The following is a 21,306-nucleotide window of genomic DNA, read 5'->3' on the forward strand; positions in this document are numbered from 1 at the left end:
ATCAGTTCATTCTCCTTTACACTGGTGTATTGAAGAATGCCAATAAACAATTTTGAACCTTGAATCTTGCTTTCACCAATGTTAGAAGCCACATCACAAGCAGTGAATGATGAGGTGGGAAGAGGAGCAGGTGTAGATTACAGAGAGGTGTAGATAGGGAAACCAAAAGACTACTGTACTCTTGTAATATTTAAAATGTATCTGATGAATGTCTGCATTGCCATGGACCTAGTCTCTGTAAGTGGGGTTACTATAACTGAGTTCTTGACGGAGAGCCTGGACAAACTTGTGGATCTGTTTCTGAGTGTATAACTCTATGATTCATCAACAATGAATGCTTAAATGCCAGGCTCTCTTACTGTGAACAGGAACAAACTAAATGGACAAAGAAACATCAAATGACTTCCAGACTTGTCTCCAGAGTACAATGCAAAGATTAGATCAACATGCTTTAAGGCAAAATTTATCTCATTTTGATATCACTAACTATTCATGACAGAGTATCTTTTGTTTCATCTAAGAAGGTATTTGATGATTTGTAATCCCAAATATTTTGGGAAATCTGATATAAAATCAATTACTTCCCTCCAAGCTATCAGGCTAATCAATACCTCCACCCATTAAACTCACACCTCTACCCCAAACCACCATTACACACACATCAGCCACTCCTTTCCTCAGCCTGTAAGCATCCCTCAACACCCCCCACAATGCACTTTATTTCTACTGTGTCTTTTATAGCATTACTTTTACAATTATATTTATTCTATTTTGTGTTCATTGAATTGTTATATGCTTTGTCAAATCTGAAATAACGATCATTTTGCTCTCCTTTTCACTCATGTACTGAAGAATTACTATAAACAATATTGAAGACCATAAGGTATAGAGTAGAATTAGGCCATTCAGCCCATTGAGTCTGTTCTGCTATTCGAGGGTTGGTGTGTCGGTGAGCCTGGAGTTTGGGGTCCTGTCACTGAAATTTGAAGACTGAGGGTGGATCAGAAAACTGGAAGTCAAAGCCCGGCCCTTGGAGAGCTGCCTATTTACGTGGGTAGATGAGAGGGAAAAAAGGAGCTTGTTGTGGTGTTGTTTTGTTTGCTGTGTTCTGTGATATTCTGTCAAGCATTGTGGGTAGGCTACGTTGGTGCCATATTATGGAGTGACACTTGCAGACTGCCCCTAGCATATCCTCAGATTGTGTTCATTGTTAATACGTTACACTGTCTGTTTCAATGTACAAATGATAAACAAATGAATCCAAATCTGAATCTGAATCTGGATCAGGAATGAGGGCACAGTTAGCTGAAAAGGACCGCAGGAAAAAGGAACTGGTTGAATTTAATGGGAGAGTGGGAAATGAGGTGCTATTGAGTTTAAAGAGATCACATGAAACTGTCCTGGTGAGACGAGGAGGAAGGCAGAAACCAGGACTGGGTGAGTTGAAAGGGAGAGAGCAGAAACTGGGTTTCAGTGCAGTGAAAGGGTGCTTTGGAGGTGGGGCACCAGGGAGGATAAAGAGGCCCAGGAAAAGGGATTCCAGTATGTTTAATCAAACACATAAACTGACATCCTGATGAGTTGAAGGGAGAACAGAAATGGGGCACTGGTGAGTTTCGGGGTGTGGGGAACATCATCTGTGAGCTAGATACTGAACTATCAGGATTTCTGAAGGATTCATTCAGATTAATTTCTGAAAGATTAGACAGCAGATTACTGGTGTTATATCGTATATACCTCAGTCTTTCTCTTCACTTGTAACTTGCTGCCTATTCAGCAGGCCCATCTACATCAGTGTACATTATCACTCTCTCACACTTTGCCACTCCTTCATCCATAAATTTATAAATGTTATCCAACACATCCATTTCAGTATTGAACCCTGGGCAACTAGATACTAGCTCTCTACCATTATTCAATCTGATATACAGCCATTTACTATCACTCTCTGATTTCTTTGTTCTTACCTTCTGATATGATTGATTAGTTGGTCTTTGAACCAAGCTGGAGTTATATGGCCAGGTTTTAGGGAAAAGGATTTTAACATCTGAAAAATAGAGCAATTTTTTGGTAGCTTGATGCAGGAAGGAGGAGGCTTCAATCATCATTGCCTAAAGGAAACACAAGTTTAAAATCAACATCTCATTTTTATTTTAATTATGATACCAGAGCAATTACAGACACATATTCTTTTAACTCTTCCTCCTGTCATCAAATCCTAATTTCAAGGTAATACAACACAACATTGACACAAAGCAACAGATGTGAATTCATTTTAGATCTTACCTGGATTTTTTCAGGAAGCTTCTTATCATATGGGATACTCGGATTAATTGCAATCACAATGTCTTTATATCCATTATCCAGCACATGTATTCCACAACTGCTCTCAATATAAATGCAGAGGAGGTAGCTGAACACCAAGGGAAAAGCTTTTCGCTGAACCATTGTTGCCATTAACTTTTACTCCACTCCTCTTACTTCCTCTGCTTTTGCCAGAAAATCAAAAATAATTGTGAAGAATTATATCCACAGCACAAAAAGGGTATGAATTTCTAACATGCCGATTATTCAACGTCAGCAAATTCTAACATAACAAGGAATTGCTTCAGATGCAGAGCTGCCAGAATTGTTCATCTTGGAATGAATCCAACAAAACCCTTCTGTGAATAACAAATTCAACTTAGCTGGATACTTTCCTCATGTTTAAAATGTATTGATAATTTGAAGAACATTATGTACTGCAGACGGAAGAGAGAAAGTGGGTCCTCTCTGAAATACATGAGGTGTAAGGAGATATTGTGGAGACATTACAGTCCTGAAGGATAAAAGAAAAATAGTTGAAGAGACATAGAGTCACACAGAAGCAGGCCCATCAGCCCATCTAGTCTGTGCAGGTCTATTAATGTGCCTGCTGCCATCGAACTGCACCCAGACCTCGATATTCTTCCCATCAAGGTCCTCGAGTCCCAGCAAAAGCATTGTAAGTATTCTCTGCATGTTTTCAATCTTACATCCTTCCTGTAGGTAGGTGGACAAAACTGCACACAATGCTCCAAATTAAGCCTCACTTACATAACACCTCAACTTTGTACTCAATACTTTGATTTATGAGCGCCAATGTACCAAAAGCTTTCTTTACATCACAATCTATCCATGGTGCCACTTCCAAGGAATTATATATCAGTATGCCCAGATATCTCTGTCTACCACACGCCTCAGTGTCCTACAGTGCACCGTGTAAGATGTACCCTGGTTGTTCCGACCTCAAACTTGTCAGCATTAAATACCAACGGCCATTTTCCCAGCTAGTCCAGATCCTGCTGCACGTCATAATAGTCTTCCTCACCTCCCACTACACCACCAACCATGGTGTCATCTGCAAATTTACTGATCCACTGGACCACATTATTCACGCCGGATACTGGAGTTCTGGGAGACCCAAAGTCTCCCAGAGAACTACATCTCCACAAAGTGCATCCAGCTCAAGCTCCTCGAAGACCATGTTAGGGATCTGGAGCTGCAGCTGGATGTCCTTTGGCTTGTGGAGGAGAGTGAGGAGGTCATCGATCGGAGTTACAGGGAAGTGTTCACCCCTAAGTTGCAGGAGGTAGGTAGTTGTGTGACTGTCAGGAGAAGAAATCAGAAGGCAAATAGACAATTAGTGCAGAGCCATTCCTCTCAATAATAAGTATATCATTTTGGATACTGCTGTGGGGGATGGCCTCCCAGGGAATGCCACAGAGATTAGGTTGCTAGCACTGAACATGGGTCTGTGGTGCAGAAGGGAAAGAGGGAGAAGAGGGGAGCAGTAGTGATAGGGGACTCAATAGTCAAAGGAACAGTCAGGAGATTCCTTGGATGTGAACAGGATGGTATGCTGGTGCCAGGGTCAGGAACATCTTGGATCACGGACACAGCAGTTTGGAAAGGGTGGGAGAGCAGCCAGATGTCTTGATACATATTAAACTAATGACATAGGAAGGAAAAGCAATGAGGTCCTGAAGAGAGAATTTAGAGAGTTAGGCAGAAAGCTGAGAAGCAGGACCCCCAGGGTAATAATTTCTGGAATTACTCCAGAAATGTGCCATGCTCCAGTGAGGGTAGAAACAGGATGATCTGGCAGATAAATGTATGACTGAGAAGCTGGTGTGGGGGGCAGGACTTCAGATTCTTGGATCATTGGAATCTCTTCTGGGGGGGGAGGTATGACCCACCCCCCAAAAGGGACAGAATGCACCTAAACTCAAGTTATGATGGGCCCTTTTGTTTTTTCTCTTTTTTTTTCTTTCTTCTTTAATAACTGTTTAGTTAAGTTAACATTTATAAATATACTTCCTTTATAATTGCATGCAGTGTATGATCTGCTATTTCTTGCCGACGGACAATTGCATGGGGCCAGTATTTACACGTTATTCACATAGGTTGGGGTTTGGGTGGGTGTCATCCAACTTGTTGGTTTTTGGTGGGACCCAAGTCATATCGATCTTTGATATACAGAGTCTGAGAAAGGTGGATTCCTCACTGCTGAGTCCAGTGGCTCTTAGCAAGTGGCTAACAGGCTGCAGCTGTATAGATGTCCAGAGATATTTCATTGTGAAGGAATCATCCTGGATTTGAATCGCTGAATACTGTGTAATTGCTCTAAGAATTGATCAAGTGGCTTGAATGTTTATGCCTATGTTAATCTATTGCCCATGAATGTGAATAAGATATGTGATCATGGTCGCTGCAGGTATTAAGCATTGGTGCGATTTCAAGATTACTGGTAACTAAGGCCAGATGTGGGGATGTTCACAGATGACTGCACAATGTGCTGCACCATTCGTGACTCCTCAGATAGTGAAGCAGTTCATACCCAAGTGCAGCAGGACTTGGACAATATCCAAACTTGGGCTGACAAGTGGCAAGAAATACTTGAGCTACACAAATGCCAGGCAATGACCATCTCCAAAAAGAGAGGATCTAACCATCATCCCTTGACATTCAGTGGCATCAACATCACTAAATCCCCTACTATCAACATTCTGGGGGTTACCAGTGACAGGAAACTGAACTGATCTAGACATAGACCACCATGGTTACCAGAGCAGGTCAAAGGATAGCAATCCTGTGGCGTGCACCTCACCTCCTGACTCCCCAAAGCCTGTCAGCCATCTACAAGGCTCAGGTCAGGAGTGTAATAAGACTATAGGACCATAAGATATAGGAGCAGAAGTAGGCCATTTGGCCCATCAAGACTGCTGTGCCATTCAATCATGGGCTGATCCTATTCTTCCAGTCATACCACTCCCCTGCCTTCTCCCCATACCCTTTGATGCCCTGGCTAATCAAGAACCTATCAATCTCTGCCTTAAATACACCCAATGACTTGGCCTCTACAGCTTCTCATGGCAAAAAATTCCACGGACTTACCACCCTCTGACGACAATAATTTCTCCACATCTCTGTTCTAAATTGACATCCTTCAATACTGAAATTGTGATGTACTGTCTTAGACTTCCCTACCATGGGAAATAACTTTGCCATATCTAATTTGTTCCAGCCTTTTAATATTCGGAATGTTTCTATGAGATCCCCACTCATTCTCCTGAACTCCGGGAATACAGCTCAAGAGCTGCCAGATGTTACTCACACAATGAAACCTTTCATTCTTGGAATTATTTTCGTGATTCTTCTCTGAACCCTCTCCAGTGTCAGTATATCCTTTCTAAACTAAAGAGCCCAAAACTGCACACAGAACTCCAAGTGTGGTCTCACGATTGCTTTACAGAGCCTCAACATCACTGTCCTACTTTTATATTTGACACCTCTAGAAATGAATACCAACATTGCATTCGCCTTTTTCACCACCGACTCAACCTGGAGGTTAACCTTTAGGGTATCCTGCACAAGGACTCCCAAGTCCTTTTCCATCTCTGCATTTTGAATTCTCTCTCCATCTACTTAATAGTCTGCCAGTTTATTTCTTCCATCAAAGTGCATGACCATCCACTTTCCAACATTGTATTTCATTTGCCACTTCTTTGTCCATTCCCCTAAACTATCTAAGTCTCTCTGCAGGCTCTCTGTTTCCTCAACACTACCCGCTCCTCCACCTGTCTTTGTATCATCGACAAATTTAGCCACAAATTCATTAATTCCATAGTCCAAATCATTGACATACATCGTAAAAAGCAATGGTTCCAACACCGACCCCTGTGGAATTCCACTGGTAACCGGCATCCAGCCAGAATAGGATTCCTCTATTCCCACTCTCTGTTTTCTGCTGATCAGCCAATGCTCCACACATGCTAGTAACTTCCCTATAATTCCATGGGCTCTTATTTTGCTAAGCAGCCTCATGAGCGGCACCTTGTCAAAGGCCTTCTGAAAATCCAAGCACACCACATCTACTCCATCTCCTTTGTGTACCCTTTGTAATTTCCTCAAAAGATTGCAGTAGGTTTGTCAGACAGGATTTTCCTTTCAGGAGACCATGCTAGCTTTGCCCTATCTTGTCATGTGCCTCCAGGTATTCCGTAATCTCATCCCAAACAATCAATTCCAACAACTTCCCAACCACAGATGCCAGGCTAACAGGTCTATAGTTTCCTTTTTCTGCCTCCCACCCTTCTTTAATAGCGAAATAACATTTGCAATTTCCAGTCATCCTGTACAATGCCAGAATCTATTGATTTGTGAAAGATCATTGTTAATGTCTCCGCAATCTCTCCAGCTACTTCCTTCAGAACCCGAAGGTGCATTCCATCAGGTCCAGGAGATTTATCCACCATCAGATCATTAAGCTTCCTGAGCACCTTCTCAGTTGTAATTTTCACTGCACATACTTCACTTCCCTGATGTTCTTGAATGTCCAATATACTGCAGATGTCTTCCACTGTGAAGATTAATGCAAAATACACATTCAGTTCCTCGGCCATCTCTGCATCTCTCATTACAATATCTCCAGCATCATTTTCTATTGGTCCTATATATACCCTCAATTCTCTTTTACCCTTTATATACTTAAAAAAGCTTTTAATATCTTCTTTGATATTAGTCACCAGCTTCCTTTCATAACTCATCTTTTCCTTCCTAATGACCTTCTTAGTTTCCTTCTACAAGTTTTTAAAAGCTTCCCAATCTTCTATCTTCCCCTAGCTTTGGCTTTCTTGTATGCCCTCTCTTGCTTTTGCTTTGGCTAATGGAATACTCGTCCCTTGCCTGAATTAGTGCAGCTCCATCAACAGTCAAGAAGCTTGACACTATCCAGTACAAGGCAGCCCACTTGCTCGGTACCCCTTCCACAAGCATCCAATCCCTCCATCAATGAACCACTGCAGCAGTGTGTACTATCTACAAGATGCACTGCAACAACATACCAAAGTTCCAAAGATAGCACCTTCCAGACCCATGACCACTAACATCGAGAACAGCAGATACCTGGGAACACCACCACTTGGAAATCCCCCCCCCCCCCCCAAGTCCCTCCATCCTGACTTGGAAACATATCACTGTTTTTTCATTGTTGCTCAGTCTAAATCATGGAATTCCCTCCCTAACAGCACTGTGGGTGTACCTACACCTCAGGGACTGCAGTGGTTCAAGAAGACAGCTCATCACCACCTTCTCAAGAGCAACTAGGGATGGGCAATAAACGCTGGCTTAGCTGACGACACCCACATCCCGTAAATGAATAAATAAAAAGAAATAAGGCTTGTGTTCTGATTCGGGTGGATATCAGCAGCCCAGGTGAATTGTTAATTAGGGTTTTAACTACCGTTAAAGTATTAGGAAAGTTACCATCATGGATTGGCAGTTTGACCAAACAGTAGGCAAAGATGTCATTTTAGTTGAGACTAGCAACAACGTGATGGGAGTGGATCTGTGTGGTACCACAGGGGTATCTGAAGAGGCTGGGCCATGGGCCATCCAGATTTTTGGAGAAGGGGTGTGTCGGCAGTTGTGCCGGATTGGAAGTCAAGTCTTCTGTAGCTGAGGGCAGAGACTTTAAAAACAGTTTGCTCTCTTTTCTGCAGAGTGATGAGAAGCAGTTGCCTGATGTGGAGGGTCTAATAATTCCTTCAGCATGGAGTGAAAATTCTGAGTTGGTATCAGAAATTACATCCCTGGTGAATAAATGGCAAAGTGCACCAGCAAAGAGTCAATGTTATCGTAGGCTGAGAATGCTCTCGAGAGTGAAGCCCACCCCCAAGGGGCAAGAGGAATATGAGACTTGGGCAGAGCAGACATCTCAGATGTTGTATGAGTTGCAGTGCTCTGATAATGTGAAAATGCAGCGACTGGTCGAGAGTCTAAAAGGTTCAGCTGGTGAGGTGGTGAGGTCCTTGAAGGCAGAGAACCCATTGGCCACTTCCGTGGGCTACAAGTGTTAGGAAGTGTTTTTGTCACTACTGGAAGCCCAGTGCAGCTTCTGACGGGGTTTAGGAACATGTTTCAGGAGAAGGGGGAGAAATTTTCTGCCTGCATTTATCAGCTAGAGAAGCAGCTGCTTTGCTTCTGGCATAAAGGGGACATTCAACCGGCTGACGTGAGTCAGTTAAGGATGGACGACAGTCACATGACGTGATTGCTTTAAGCCTACGAATGCCTTGTATATGCGTCCCCCTCCCTCATTTGTTGAGCTGATCAGAGAAGTAAGAGGGGACAAAAATGTGATGGAGGGGCGGAAGGCCTCCGTCAGCTGGACACAGTCCTTTCTAGTACTCTCAGTTGCTGAAGCGATCCTAATGTCACATAGGTGGGTGTTTTACAGGATTTTGTGGAAGATTTTAGATCTGAGGTATCTCAGTTGACATCAGCTGGTGTTCCCAACAAGCATGACAGAGCCGATCGGGAGACAAAGCCAGTGATGGGACGTACTAAGCTGAGGTCTGCTATTGAATGGGGTCCCTCAAAGAGGGGAGCGACCAGTATTGTCTGTTACAACTGTGGTGAGGAGGGACATTTCAAGCAGGAGTGGGAAGGATGGGGAAACCTTCAGAAATTGAACCAATGGTTACTTAAGCAGAAGGGGAAGTCAGGAAAACTTGGAGAGACCCAGTGAGAGAACGGCCTAACATATTGGAGGGAACATGTTCTGAGCAACGTATCAAGGAAAACACTAAAGTATAAAAGCCTATTCCTGAAGGTTTATTGGGGCCAAGCTCCAGTGTATCCCTGTGGATTGAGGGTATTTATCATTGAGCTTGTCACTTTTGTCAGCCATAGTCTGTTACACTCCGAGCAAAACTACCCCACGTACAACTTGGAATTTCTAGCATCGAAATGGGATGTGGTGGAAAAGTTGAGTGTTTATCTATATGGTGCCAAGTTTGAGGTGAGGACTGACAACAATCCATTGTCATATCCTGACCTTGGTGAAATTGGATTCCACAGGCCGTCACTGGTTGGCAGCATAGTCTGCCTATGATTTCAGCCTGAAGTACCAGCCAGGGAGCCAGAACATCGATGCAGATGTATTGTCCTAACGTTTGCCTGAAGGGCTGGAAATGAACGGAGTGTGGGAGAGTGTTCCTGCATCTGGAGTAAAAGCAATGTGCCAGTTCTCTGCCACGGAGAAATCAGAGGCAAGGCCAGGGCAGGATAGAGCTGTGGATCATTTGGGACCTTCTGGTTGTGCCATTCCACAAGCTTACTGCAACTTGACCGCTCTGAATATGAAACAGTTTTCTATGTTGAGTCCTGGGGAAGTGGCAGCAGCTCAGCGAGATGATACTTGTGTAGGTACTGTTTGGTCAGCTGTTGCAGAAGAAGATATAGCCCAAGATGAAAAGGTGAAACACCCTACCTTACCCCTACTGCTAAGAAAATACAACAAACTGGAGCTGAGGAACCAGGTTCTATACAAGGTGACATCACCTCCAGACAGGCATTGGCACTCCCAGTTGGTTTTACCTGAGAAGCATCAGAAAATTGTGTTGAAGTCACTTCATGATGGCTTAGGTCATTTAGGGTTTGACAAGATTGGTTCATCTGTCCCCAGATGAAGTCTAAGGTTGAAGAGTACTGCAAGTGGTGCATTCGATGTATTCAGAGGAAGACACTGCCTATAAGGGTCACTCCCTTATCCCATTTACAGAATGCAGGGCCACTTGCTTTAGTATGCGTGGATTTCCTCTCCAAGTGCCTGATTACAGCAACACTGCGAATGTCTTGGTTATTACTGATCACTATATCAGCGATAAGACCTTAAGACATAGGAACAGAGTTAGGCCATTTGGCCCATTGAGTCTGCTCCGCCATTTAATAATGGATGATTCTTTGTTTACTCCTCCTTATCCCGGCCTTCTCCCCATAACCTTTGATGCCATGTCCAATCAAAAACCTATCAATCTCTGCCTCAAATATACTCAATGACATGGCCACAACAGCTACATGTGGCAACATATTTTACAAATTCACCACACACTGGAAAAAAAAATTTCTCCGCATCTCTGTCTTGAAAGGGTGCCCCTCTATCTTGAGGCTGTGCTCTCTTGTCCAAGACTCTCTTACCATGGGGAACATCCTTTCCACATCTACACTATCTAGGCCTTTCAACATTCGAAAGGTTTCAATAAGAACCCCCTCATCCTTCTGAATTCCAGTGAGTACAGACCCAGAGCCATCAAACGTTTCTTGTGTGATAACCCTTTCACGCCTGAAATCATCCTTGTGAACTGCCTCTGGACCCTTTCCAATGCCAGCACATCTTTTCTAAGATGAGGGGCCCAAAACTGTTTACAATACTCAAGGTGAGGCCTCACCAGTGCCTTATAAAGCCTCAGAATCACATCCTTGCTCTTGTATTCTAGAACTCTTGAAATGAATACTAACATGGCATTTGCCTTCCTCGCCACCGACTCAACTTGCAAGTTAACCTTTAGGGTGTTCTGCACAAGGACTCCCAAGTCCTTCTACATCTCAGAGTTTTGGATTTTCTCCCCGTTTAGAACATAATCCGCACATTTACTTTTACTACCAAAGTGCACGACCATGCATTTTCCAACATTGCATTTCATTTGCTACCTTATTGCCCAATCCCAAAATCTGTCTAAGTCCTTCTGCATCCTACCTGTTCCCTCAACATTACCTGACCCTCCACCAATCTTTGTATCATCGGCAAACTTGGCAACAAAGTCATCTATTCTATCATCTAAATCATTTATATACAGCATAAAAAGAAGTGGTCCCAATACCGACCCCTGCGGAAAACCACTAGTCACTAGCAGCCAACCAGACAAGGATTTTTTTATCCCCACTTGCTGACTTCTTCAAATGAGCCAATGCTCTAACCACATTAGTAACTTTCCTGAAATACCACGGGCTCTTAACTTGGTAAGCAGCCTCATGTGTGGCACTTTGTCAAAGGCCTTCTGAAAATCCAAATATACAACATCCACTACATTCCCTCCCTTTATCTATCCTACTTATAACCTCCTCAAAGAATTCCAGCAGGTTTTTCAGGCAGGATTTTCCCTAAAGGAAACCATGCTGACTTTGTCCTATGTTGTCCTATGTCACCAAATACTCCATCACCTCATCTTTAACTATTGACTCTAACATCTCCCCAACCACTGAGGTCTGGCTAACTGGTCTATAATTTCCTTTCTACTGCCTTCCTCTTTTCTTCAAGAGTGGAATGACGTTTGTAATTTTTCAGTTCTCTAGCACCATGCCAGCATCCAATGATTTTTGAAAGATTATTGCTAATGCCACCATAATCTCTAATGCTACCTCTCTCTGAACCCTGGGGTGCAGTTCATCTGGTCCGGGTGAGTTAAGTACTTTTAGGTCTTTCAGCTTTTTGAGTACCTTTGTCCATGTAATAGTAACTGCACCCTCTTCTCTTCCTTTGCACACCACAACATCTGGCATAATGCTAGTATCTTCCACAGTGAAGACTGATGCACATACTTATTTACTTTGTAGGTCATCTGTCATCTCCTTGCTCCTTGTTATTATTTCTCCTGCCTCATTTTTTAGCAGTCCTATGTCCATTCTAATCTCACTTTTATTTTTTACATACTTGAAAAAGCTTTTACTATCCACTTTGATATTATTTGCAATCTTGCTTTCGTAACTCATCTTTTCCCTTCTAATGATTCTTTTAGTTGGTCTCTGGAGGTTTTAAAAAACTTCCCAATCCTCTATCTTCCCACTAATTTTTGCTTTGCTCTATGCCCTTTCTTTTGATTTTAGAATGGCTTTGACTTCCCTTGTCAGCCACACATTTTACTATTTGAGTATTTCTTCATTTTTGGAATACACATGTCCTGCACATTCGTAATTTTTCCCAGTGGTGCACAGCATTGCTGCTCTGCTGACATCCCTGCCAGCAGCTCCTTCCAATTTACAAACTTTGACCAACTCCTCATTCATACCACTGTAATATCCCTTGCTCCACTGAAAGACTGCTACATCAGACTTTACTTTCTCCCAATCCAATTACAAGTTGAATGCAATCATATTGTGATCACTGGTTCCTAAGGATTCTTTTAACTTAAGTGCTCTAATCACCTCCGGTTCATTACATAACACTTAATCTAGTATAGCTGAACTGCTTGTAGGCTGAATTACAAACTGCTCTAAAAAGCCATCTCTTAGGCATTCAACAAACTCACTCTCTTGAGATCCATTACCAACCTTATTTCCCCAATCGTCCTGCATGTTAAGATCTCCCATGACTATCATAACATTGCCCTTTTAACACATCTTTTCTATATCCTGTTGTAATCTGTGGTCCACCTCCTAGCCACTGTTGGGAGGCATGTATATAACTGACATCAACGTCCTTTTACCCTTGCAGTTCCTTAACTCAACCCACAAGGTTTCAACATCTTCCGATCCTATGTCACATCTCTCTACTGATTTGATGCCATTCTTTACCAGTAGAGCCATGCCTCCCCCTCTGCCTACTTTCCTATCCTTCTGATACAACGTGTAACCTTCAACATTCAGCTCCTGACCACAACCATCCTTCAGCCACAATTCAGTGATGGCCACAACATTATACATGGCAATCTGTAACAATTCACATTATTTCTTATGGTCCGTGCACTGAGTTACAGCACCTTGAGTATTGTACTTGCTATCCTTTTTGATTTTGCATCCCTAATGTACTGACACTCACATTGTTGGCTGCGACTATGTCCCATCAGTTGCCTGCCCTTCCTAACAGTCTGACTGCACACTGTCTTGATTTTCACCATCCGTCCTTTCCTGAGTCCCTTCACTCCAGTTCCCATGCCCCTGCAAAATTAGTTTAAAGCCTCCCTAACAGATCTAACAAAACCTGTCTGCAAGAATATTGGTCCCCCTCGGGTTCAGGTGCAACCCATCCCTTTTGTGCAGGTCATGCCGCCCCCAGAAGAGATTCCAATGATCCAAGAACCTGAAGCCCTGCCCCCTGCACCAGCTTCTCGGCCATGCATTTATCTGCCAGATCATCCCCTTTCTACCCTCACTGTCGGGTGGCACAGGCAGCATATCCAGAAATTACTACCCTTGAGGTCCTGTTTCTCAGCTTTCTATCTAGCTTTCTAAAATCTCTTTTCAGGACCTCTTTGCTTTTCCTTCCTATGTCATTGATACCAATATGTAACAAGCCATCTGGCTGCTCTCCCTCTCTCTTCAAAATGTGGACGCCATCTGAGACGTCCCTGATCCTGGCACCTGGCATACCATCCTGGTATCTCATTCACGTCCACAGAATCACCTGTCTGTTCCCCTCACCATTGAGTCCCCTATCACTTCGACTTCCTTCTTCTCTCTCTTTCCTTTCTGCACCACAGACCCATGTAACCCAGTCACCATGACCTGGGAGATCATCCCCCACAAAAGTATCTAAAGCGGTTTGCTTATTTTTTGAGGGAAATGGCCACAGGTGTGCTCTGCTCTAACTGCCTATTTACATTTCCATTCCTCCTGACAGTCACCCAACTACTCACCTCCTGCAACTTTGGGGTGACTACTTCCCTGTAAGTCTGATCAATTTTCTCCTCACTCTCCCGTACAAGCTGAAGGTCATCCAGCTGCGGCTCCAGATCCCTAACACAGTACTCAAGGAGCTGCACCAGGATACACTTCACACAGATGCAGTTCTCTGGGAGACTCTGGGTCTCCCAGGACTCCAACATCCAGTGCTCTACTCCCACTGCTGATAGGGCCTTTGCAATGGCCAAATGCCCACAAAGCTCTCTTTTCAAACAAGGGTCGCTGACCTGCAAGAAACCTTTTCACAACGCTCTGCTCCCACCACTGATGGGGCCTCTGCAATATGCTCAAGCCTTCCCTACAAAGGGTCAAAGAGCATCCACTGTGGCCAATGCGCTATGGAAAAAGTATTTTGTTCATTACAGCCTTCCATGGATGCACAGCGATCAGGGAAGGGATTTTGAGTGTAGGTTCATACACGAGTTACTGGGCATGCTTGGAGTCGAGAAGTTGAGGACCACGCATTATCATCTTCAGGCTGATCTCCAGCCTGAGAGGTTCAACTGGATATTTTTAGACATGCTCGGAACCCTGAATATCAATAAGAACAAATGGAGTCAGTATATTGGGCATCGGTCCACTGCTACAACTGTACACAGAATGAATCTACTAGATACCTGCAATGTTACTTGACGTTTGTATGCAAAGCTAGATAGCATGTAGACTTCTGTTTTGGGACTGGTGGGGAAGACTTGCCACAGAAAACCTCTCATAAGTATGTGTCTGACATGAGAAAGGAATTGTAAAAGGCTTACGAACTAGCAGAGGTCTCTGCTTCTAAGCAGAATCAAGGAAACAAGAGGAGATATGATCAAAAGGTTTGGTTCTCCCAACTGATGCCTGGAGACAGAGTTCAAAAAAAGGAATTTGGGGCTAGCAGGGAAGCATAAGTTGCCTGAATGCCGGGTGGCTACGCTTTACGTAGTGAAGAGTCAGATGCCAAATGCGCCAGTTTGTTAGGTAGAGCGAGAAGACAGGAATTGCCCTGTAAAAATTCTCCATTGGAACTACCTTTTACCTCTAGGACAGGAGATACTTGTTGATCCCGAGCCTGCCATGGACCCTACACCTAGTAGGAGGACACTGCGCTGAAGTGGGAGAACAGAAAGACAAACAGTGGAGAGACCTGAAGAGAACTTAAGCACTGAATTCTATGCGGGCTCAAAGTATGCGGAAATGGGGGTGTGGTATATGTTAGCTTATGCTGTTCCCCAATAATTGATGAAGAGATTCCCAAACATCCCCACATTAACTCAGACGGAGTGGGGGTGGGAGGATCTAGCAGTAAACTGACAGACTTACAGTTAGACAGTGAAGGGAAACTGGGCTCTAAAGTAATTGGGAATGAAGCTGAGTTAAGTGGCAGGGCACCTGAGTTGCCAGAAGGCACGAGTAATGGTCAGGATGAGGCCTCCAAGTAGAATTTGAAGAAGGAAGTCTGAGAATTGGAGTGGGAGTGCGGCGGGAGCCATTTTGATTTTTTCTTCTTCTCATCGGAGTTAAGAGAGGCGGGACAGCGCAGGCGTGTGATGTCGGGCAGTGAAGCATGGAAGATTTAAAAGGTACACAGCCTTATACAGTGAGCAACGGAGTGAGCCGGGAGTAGAGTGAAGGCTTAAGGGTTTGGGCTCAACGGGCTTGGGCAGAAACAGGCGAGGCAAGGTAGGTTTAGGTTTAAATTTTTCCTGTTATTTGAGGAAAGGGGGAAGTATGAGTGTGAGGGAAGCTTGTTGTTCTCGGTGTAGGAGGTAGGAGGTCCTGGAGTCCCCGAGCCTTCCGGATCTCCACATCTGTGCCATGTGTGCCGAGCTGCATCTCCTAAGGGACCGTGTTAGGAAACTGGAGCTGCAGCTCAATGACCTTCATCTGGTCAGGGAGAGTGAGGAGGTGATAGAGAGGAGTTACAGGCAGGTGGTCACACTGAGACCACGGGAGGCAGACAAGTGGGTCACTGTTAGGAGGGGGAAGGGGAAGAGTCAGGTACTAAAGAGTACCCCAGTGGCTGTACCCCTTGACAATAAGTAATCCTGTTTGAGTACTGTTTGGGGGGGGGGGGGGACGACAGCCTGCCTGGGGGAAGCAACAGTGGTCGTGCCTCCAGCACAGAGTCCGGCCCTGTAGCTCAGAAGGGTAGGGAAAGAAGAGGAAGGCAGTAGAGATAGGGGACTCGATAGTTAGGGGGTCTGATAGGTGATTCTGTGGACACAGTCAGGAGTCCCGGATGGTAGTTTGCCTCCCTGGTGCCAGGGTCTGGGATGTTTCTGATTGTGTCCAAGATATCCTGAAGTGGGAGGGTGAGGAGCCAGAGGCTGTGGTAAATATTGGTACCAATGACATAGGTAGGAAAAGGGAAGAGGTCCTGAAAGGAGAATATAGGGAGTTAGGAAGGGAGTTGAGAAGAAGGACTGCAAAAGTAGTAATCTCAGGATTACTGCCTGTGCCACACGACAGTGAGAGTAGGAATGGAATGAGGTGGAGGATAAATGCGTGGCTGAGGGATTGGAGTAGGGGGCAAGGTTTCAAGTTTTTGGATAATTGGGACCACGTTTGGGGCAGGTGTGACCTGTACAAAAAGGATAGGTTGCACTTGAATCCTAGGCAGACCAATATCCTGGCGGGGAGATTTGTGAATGCTACTGGGGAGACTGTAATCTAGAATGGTTGGGGGGGGGTGGGAATCAAATTGAAGAGACTAGAAGAGAGGAAGTTAGTTCACAAATAGAGAAAGCTAGTAGACAGTGTGTGAGGTAGGACAAGCAGGTGATAGAGAAGGGGAGCGCTCAGACTGAAGATGTAGGGGAGAAGGAAGAAAAAAGATAATAAAGTTGTGTGCACCATTAGGGATAAAGGGATAAGAGGTGAAGAGTTTCTTAAATGCATCTATTTTAATGCTAGGAGCATTGTAAGAAAGGTGGTTGAGCTCAGAACATGGATTGAAACCTGGAAATATGATGTTGTAGCTATTAGTGAAACATGGTTGCAGGAAGAGTGTGATTGGCAACTAAATATTCCTAGATTTCATTGCTTCAGGTGTGATAGAATCGGAGGGGCAAGAGGGAGAGGCATTGCATTGCTTGTCAGAGAAAATATTACAGCAGTGTTTTGGCAGGATAGATTAGAGGGCTCGTCTAGGGAGACTATTTGGGTGAAATTGAGGAATGGGAAAGGTGTTGTAACACTTATAGCGGTATATTATAGACCACCTAATGGGGAGCGAGAATTGGATGAGCAAATTTGTAGGGAGATAGCAGATATTTGTAATAAGCACAAGGTTGTGATGGTGGGAGATTTTAATTTTCCACACATAGACTGGGAAGCCCATTCTGTAAAAGGGTTGGACATTTTGGAGTTAGTAAAATGTGTGCAGGATAGTTTTTTGCAGCCATACATAGAGGTACCAACTAGAGAAGGGACAGTGTTGGATCTCCTGTTAGGGAATGAGATAGGTCAGGTAACGGAGGTATGTGTTGGGGAGCACTTCGGGTCCAGTGATCACAATGCCATTAGTTTCAATATAATTATGGAGAAGGATAGGACTGGACCCAGGGTTGAGATTTTACTTGGAGAAAGGATAACTCTGAGGAGATGTGAAAGGATTTAGAAGGAGTGGACTGGGACAATTTGTTTTATGGGAAGGATGTAATAGAGAAATGGAAGTCATTTAAAGGTGAAATTTTGAGGGTACAGAATCTTTATGTTCCTGTTAGGTTGAAAGGAAAGGTTAGAAGTTTGAGAGAGCCATGGTTTTCAAGGGATATTGGAAACTTGGTTCAGAAAAAGAGGGAGATCTACAATAAATATAGGCAGCATGGAGTAAATGAGGTGCTCGAGGAATATAAAGAATGTAAGAAGAATCTTCAGAAAGAAATTAGAAAAGCTAAAAGAAGATATGAGGTTGCTTTGGGAAGTAAGGTGAAAATGAATCCAAAGGGTTTCTACAGTTATATTAATAGCAAAAGGATAGTGAGGGATAAAATTGGTCCCTTAGAGTATCAGAGTGGACAGCTATGTGCAGAGCCAAAAGAGATGGGGGAGATTTTGAACAATTTCTTTTCTTCGGTATTGACTAAGGAGAGGGATATTGAATTGCGTAAGGTAAGGGAAACAAGTAGGGTAGTTATGGAAAATATGATGATTAAAGAAGAGGAAGTACTGGTGCTTTTAAAGAATATAAAAGTGGATAAATCTCCAGATCATGACAGGATATTCCCTAGGACTTTGAGGGAAGTTAGTGTAGAAATAGCAGGGGCTCTGACAGAAATATTTCAAATGTCATTAAAGACAGGGATAGTGCCGGAGAATTGGTGTATTGCTCATGTGGTTCCATTGTTTAAAAGGGGTTCTAAGAGTAGAGCTAGTAATTATAGGCCTGTAGGTTTGACGTCAGTGGTGAGTGAATTAATGGAAAGCATTCTTAGAGATGGTATTATCACATACCCCATGACCTGGTTACCAAACCAGCAGAAATGGAATACACGTTGGAGTCTGGTATTACTTTAACTAATAGTGTTTATTAGTAAACTAAGTAATACAGTACTATAAAATACAAATATGTGAAACAGGTTAGCAATGATATATACAGAAGTGCGGAAATAGGAATCAAAACCGAGCTCTTTCAAAGTCTAGGAGTAAGTGGATAGTCTTACAATGGTGCAAAGTTCAGTTCAGTTTAGGTTGAGGTAGTTGTTGGTGTAACATTGGAGAAAGAGAGAGAGAGAGAGAGAGAGACCGAGAAGTGATGCTGTTGCCGTCAATCTTCCCGTTGTCTTCCTGTTGCAGTCACCGTCTGTGACCATACCTGGCACGGCCATTCTTCAGTTGTAGACCTTTCTCCCAGGCAAGGGTAGACACTCAACAAGTCCCCACGAGTCGCACCTTCACACACTGTGAGCCACTGATCGATTCCCCCAAATCGATCCTCCGAACCCCCACCTTTACGTGGGTGCACAACGCTCTTTCAGTGTCCCGTGGTGTGTCTCCCTGGTGTGTCTGCTTGTGTCTTCACAGACCTGCTTTTTATCTCCCCTTGCAGGGTACTGGCCGTCCATCACCTGGTCCCACCCTGCTATCTCAGCAAGAATCCTCATAAGCAGGCAAAGAAAGTGTCCTTGGAGCAAAGATAAACAATCAGTCAATGCCATAATATTAAATCATGTCTCTCTCTCTCATCTGCGTGGGATGCCTCCCCCCTCTTCTTCTCTCTCTCTCTCATTAGCAGCATAGTTCACGGGGGGGGGGGGGGTCAACTCTGGACGCCATCTCAGCCTGGTTTGCTCATCACAGTATATATAACTATCTGGATAGACAGGGTCTAAGTAGGAACAGTCAACATGGATTTGTGCGTGGAAGCTCATGTTTGACAAATCTTATTGAATTTTTTGAAGAGGTTACTAGGAAAGTTGACGAGGGTAAAGCAGTGGATGTTGTCTATATGGACTTCAGTAAGGCCTTTTGTTATGAGTGATGAACAGACCTGATGGACAATGGGGTGAAGTGTTATCCACCCCCCCCCCGAGAAACACGAACTATTACTGCTGCTATGCTGACCATGAAAGAGAGACAAAAAACAAGCATGAACATCTGCAACAGATAAAAGAGAGGGGGAAATTGCTGATTAACTGTATTGTGACTCCTTTTTGAATTATTTACTGTTTTGCTGCAAGGACAATAGTTTGCCCATAAACATTCCTCAGTGGACTGAAGGACTGGCCTTATTTGATGGACACAGTCATTCAGGAGTGATGGATAGCTGAGTCCCTGTTAGTAGGGATAAAAAGACAGATCTGGAGAGACACCCTCCAGACATGCCAGTGGACACTGATTGAGTGTTGGAACCCACAAGAAAGGTGGGGGCTTCGGAGACTGAACTAGGAGATCGGTCAGTAAAGCTCACAGTGTTAAAGCAGGGCCGGTGGGGACTTGTGTGTATGTGTCCACTCATGCCAGAGTGACGAGTCCACCACAGAAGAACGGTCTAGCAGAAGGACGGAGAGGTCATAACTGAATGACCACACCGATACGATGGATTAAGAAGGCAAAGGAAGGTTTGCCTGACTGTAGCTGTTACATCTCGCTCGCTCTCTCTCTCTCTCTCTCTCTCTCTCGCCAATGATTACAACACAACAACCATAACTACATCAGCACTCATGAACTGAACTGAACTTTATACTTTTCTATGACAATTCATTTACCCCTAGACATCGATAGAGCTTGTTTATTATTGATTATTATTATTCCTACACTTTTAGGTTTATTACTGCTAACTGGTTTTATATGTATATTTGCATTATTGATATGGTTTTTGCTTATTTTTATTAATAAACACCTTTAGTTTGGTACCACCAGACTCCAACGGATTCTTCTCTCTCTGCTGGTTAGACACCCAGTTACGGGGTACATAACACTTTGACAAGGTTCCGCACAGAAGGTTAGTTAGGAAGTTTCAACCTTTAGGTGTTAATATTGAAGTAGTAAAATGGATTCAACAGTGGCTGGATGGCAGATGCCAGAGAGTAGTGGTGGATAACTGTTTGTCAGGTTGGAGGCCGGTGACTAGTGGTGTGCCTCAGGGATCAGTACTGGGTCCAATGTTGTTTGTCATCTACATTAATGATCTGGATGATGGGGTGGTAAATTGGATTAGTGAGTATGCAGATGATACAATTATAGGTGGCGTTGTGGATAATGAAGTAGGTTTTCAAAGCTTGCAGAGTGATTTAGGCCAGTTAGAAGAGTGGGCTGAATGATGGCAGATGGAGTTTACTGCTGATAAGTGTGAGGTGCTACATTTTGGTAGGACTAATCCAAATAGGACATAGATGGTAAATGGTAGGGCATTGAGGAATGCAGTAGAACAAAGTGATCTAGGAATAATGGTGCATAGTTCCCTGAAGGTGGAATCTCATGTGGATAAGGTGGTGAAGAAAGCTTTTGGTATGCTGGCCTTTATAAATCAGAGCATTGAGTATAGGAGTTGGGACGCAATGTTAAAATTGTACAAGGCATTGGTGAGGTCAAATTTGGAGTATTGTGTACAGTTCTGTTCACAGAATTATAGGAAAGATGTCAACAAAATAGAGAGAGTACAGAGGAGATTTACTAGAATGTTACCTGGGTTTCAGCACCTAAGTTACAGGGAAAGGTTGAACAAGTTAGGTCTTTATTCTTTGGAGCATAGAAGGTTGAGGGGCGACTTGATAGAGGTATTTAAAATTATGAGGAGGATAGATAGAGTTAACGTGAATAGACTTTTTCCATTGAGAGAAGGGGAGATTCAAACAAGAGGACATGAGTGAGAGATAAGGGGCAAAACTTTAGGGGTAACAT

At 43.7% G+C, this 21,306-nt stretch overlaps 1 protein-coding gene across 4 annotated transcripts in view; it reads right to left on the reverse strand.

Annotated features, from left to right (window-relative positions):
* LOC140736734 (calcium-activated chloride channel regulator 1-like) overlaps positions 1–2,574 on the reverse strand; it is a 69,907-nt gene extending 67,333 nt beyond the window's left edge. For 2 of the 4 annotated variants that reach the window (XM_073062614.1, XM_073062613.1), the window contains exons 1-2: positions 2,287–2,574; positions 1,968–2,111 (exon numbers count right to left, since the gene is read on the reverse strand). In XM_073062614.1, the coding sequence (XP_072918715.1) occupies positions 1,968–2,111; positions 2,287–2,457 (315 nt within the window). In that variant the 5' untranslated portion in view covers positions 2,458–2,574. The remainder of the gene's footprint in view (positions 1–1,967; positions 2,112–2,286) is intronic. The other 2 variants (XM_073062616.1, XM_073062615.1) reach the window with 2 other exon arrangements.
* Between the last annotated feature and the right edge of the window lie 18,732 nt (positions 2,575–21,306).

Source organism: Hemitrygon akajei, chromosome 12, assembly GCF_048418815.1.
Source record: "Hemitrygon akajei chromosome 12, sHemAka1.3, whole genome shotgun sequence".
Classification (NCBI taxonomy): domain Eukaryota; kingdom Metazoa; phylum Chordata; class Chondrichthyes; order Myliobatiformes; family Dasyatidae; genus Hemitrygon; species Hemitrygon akajei.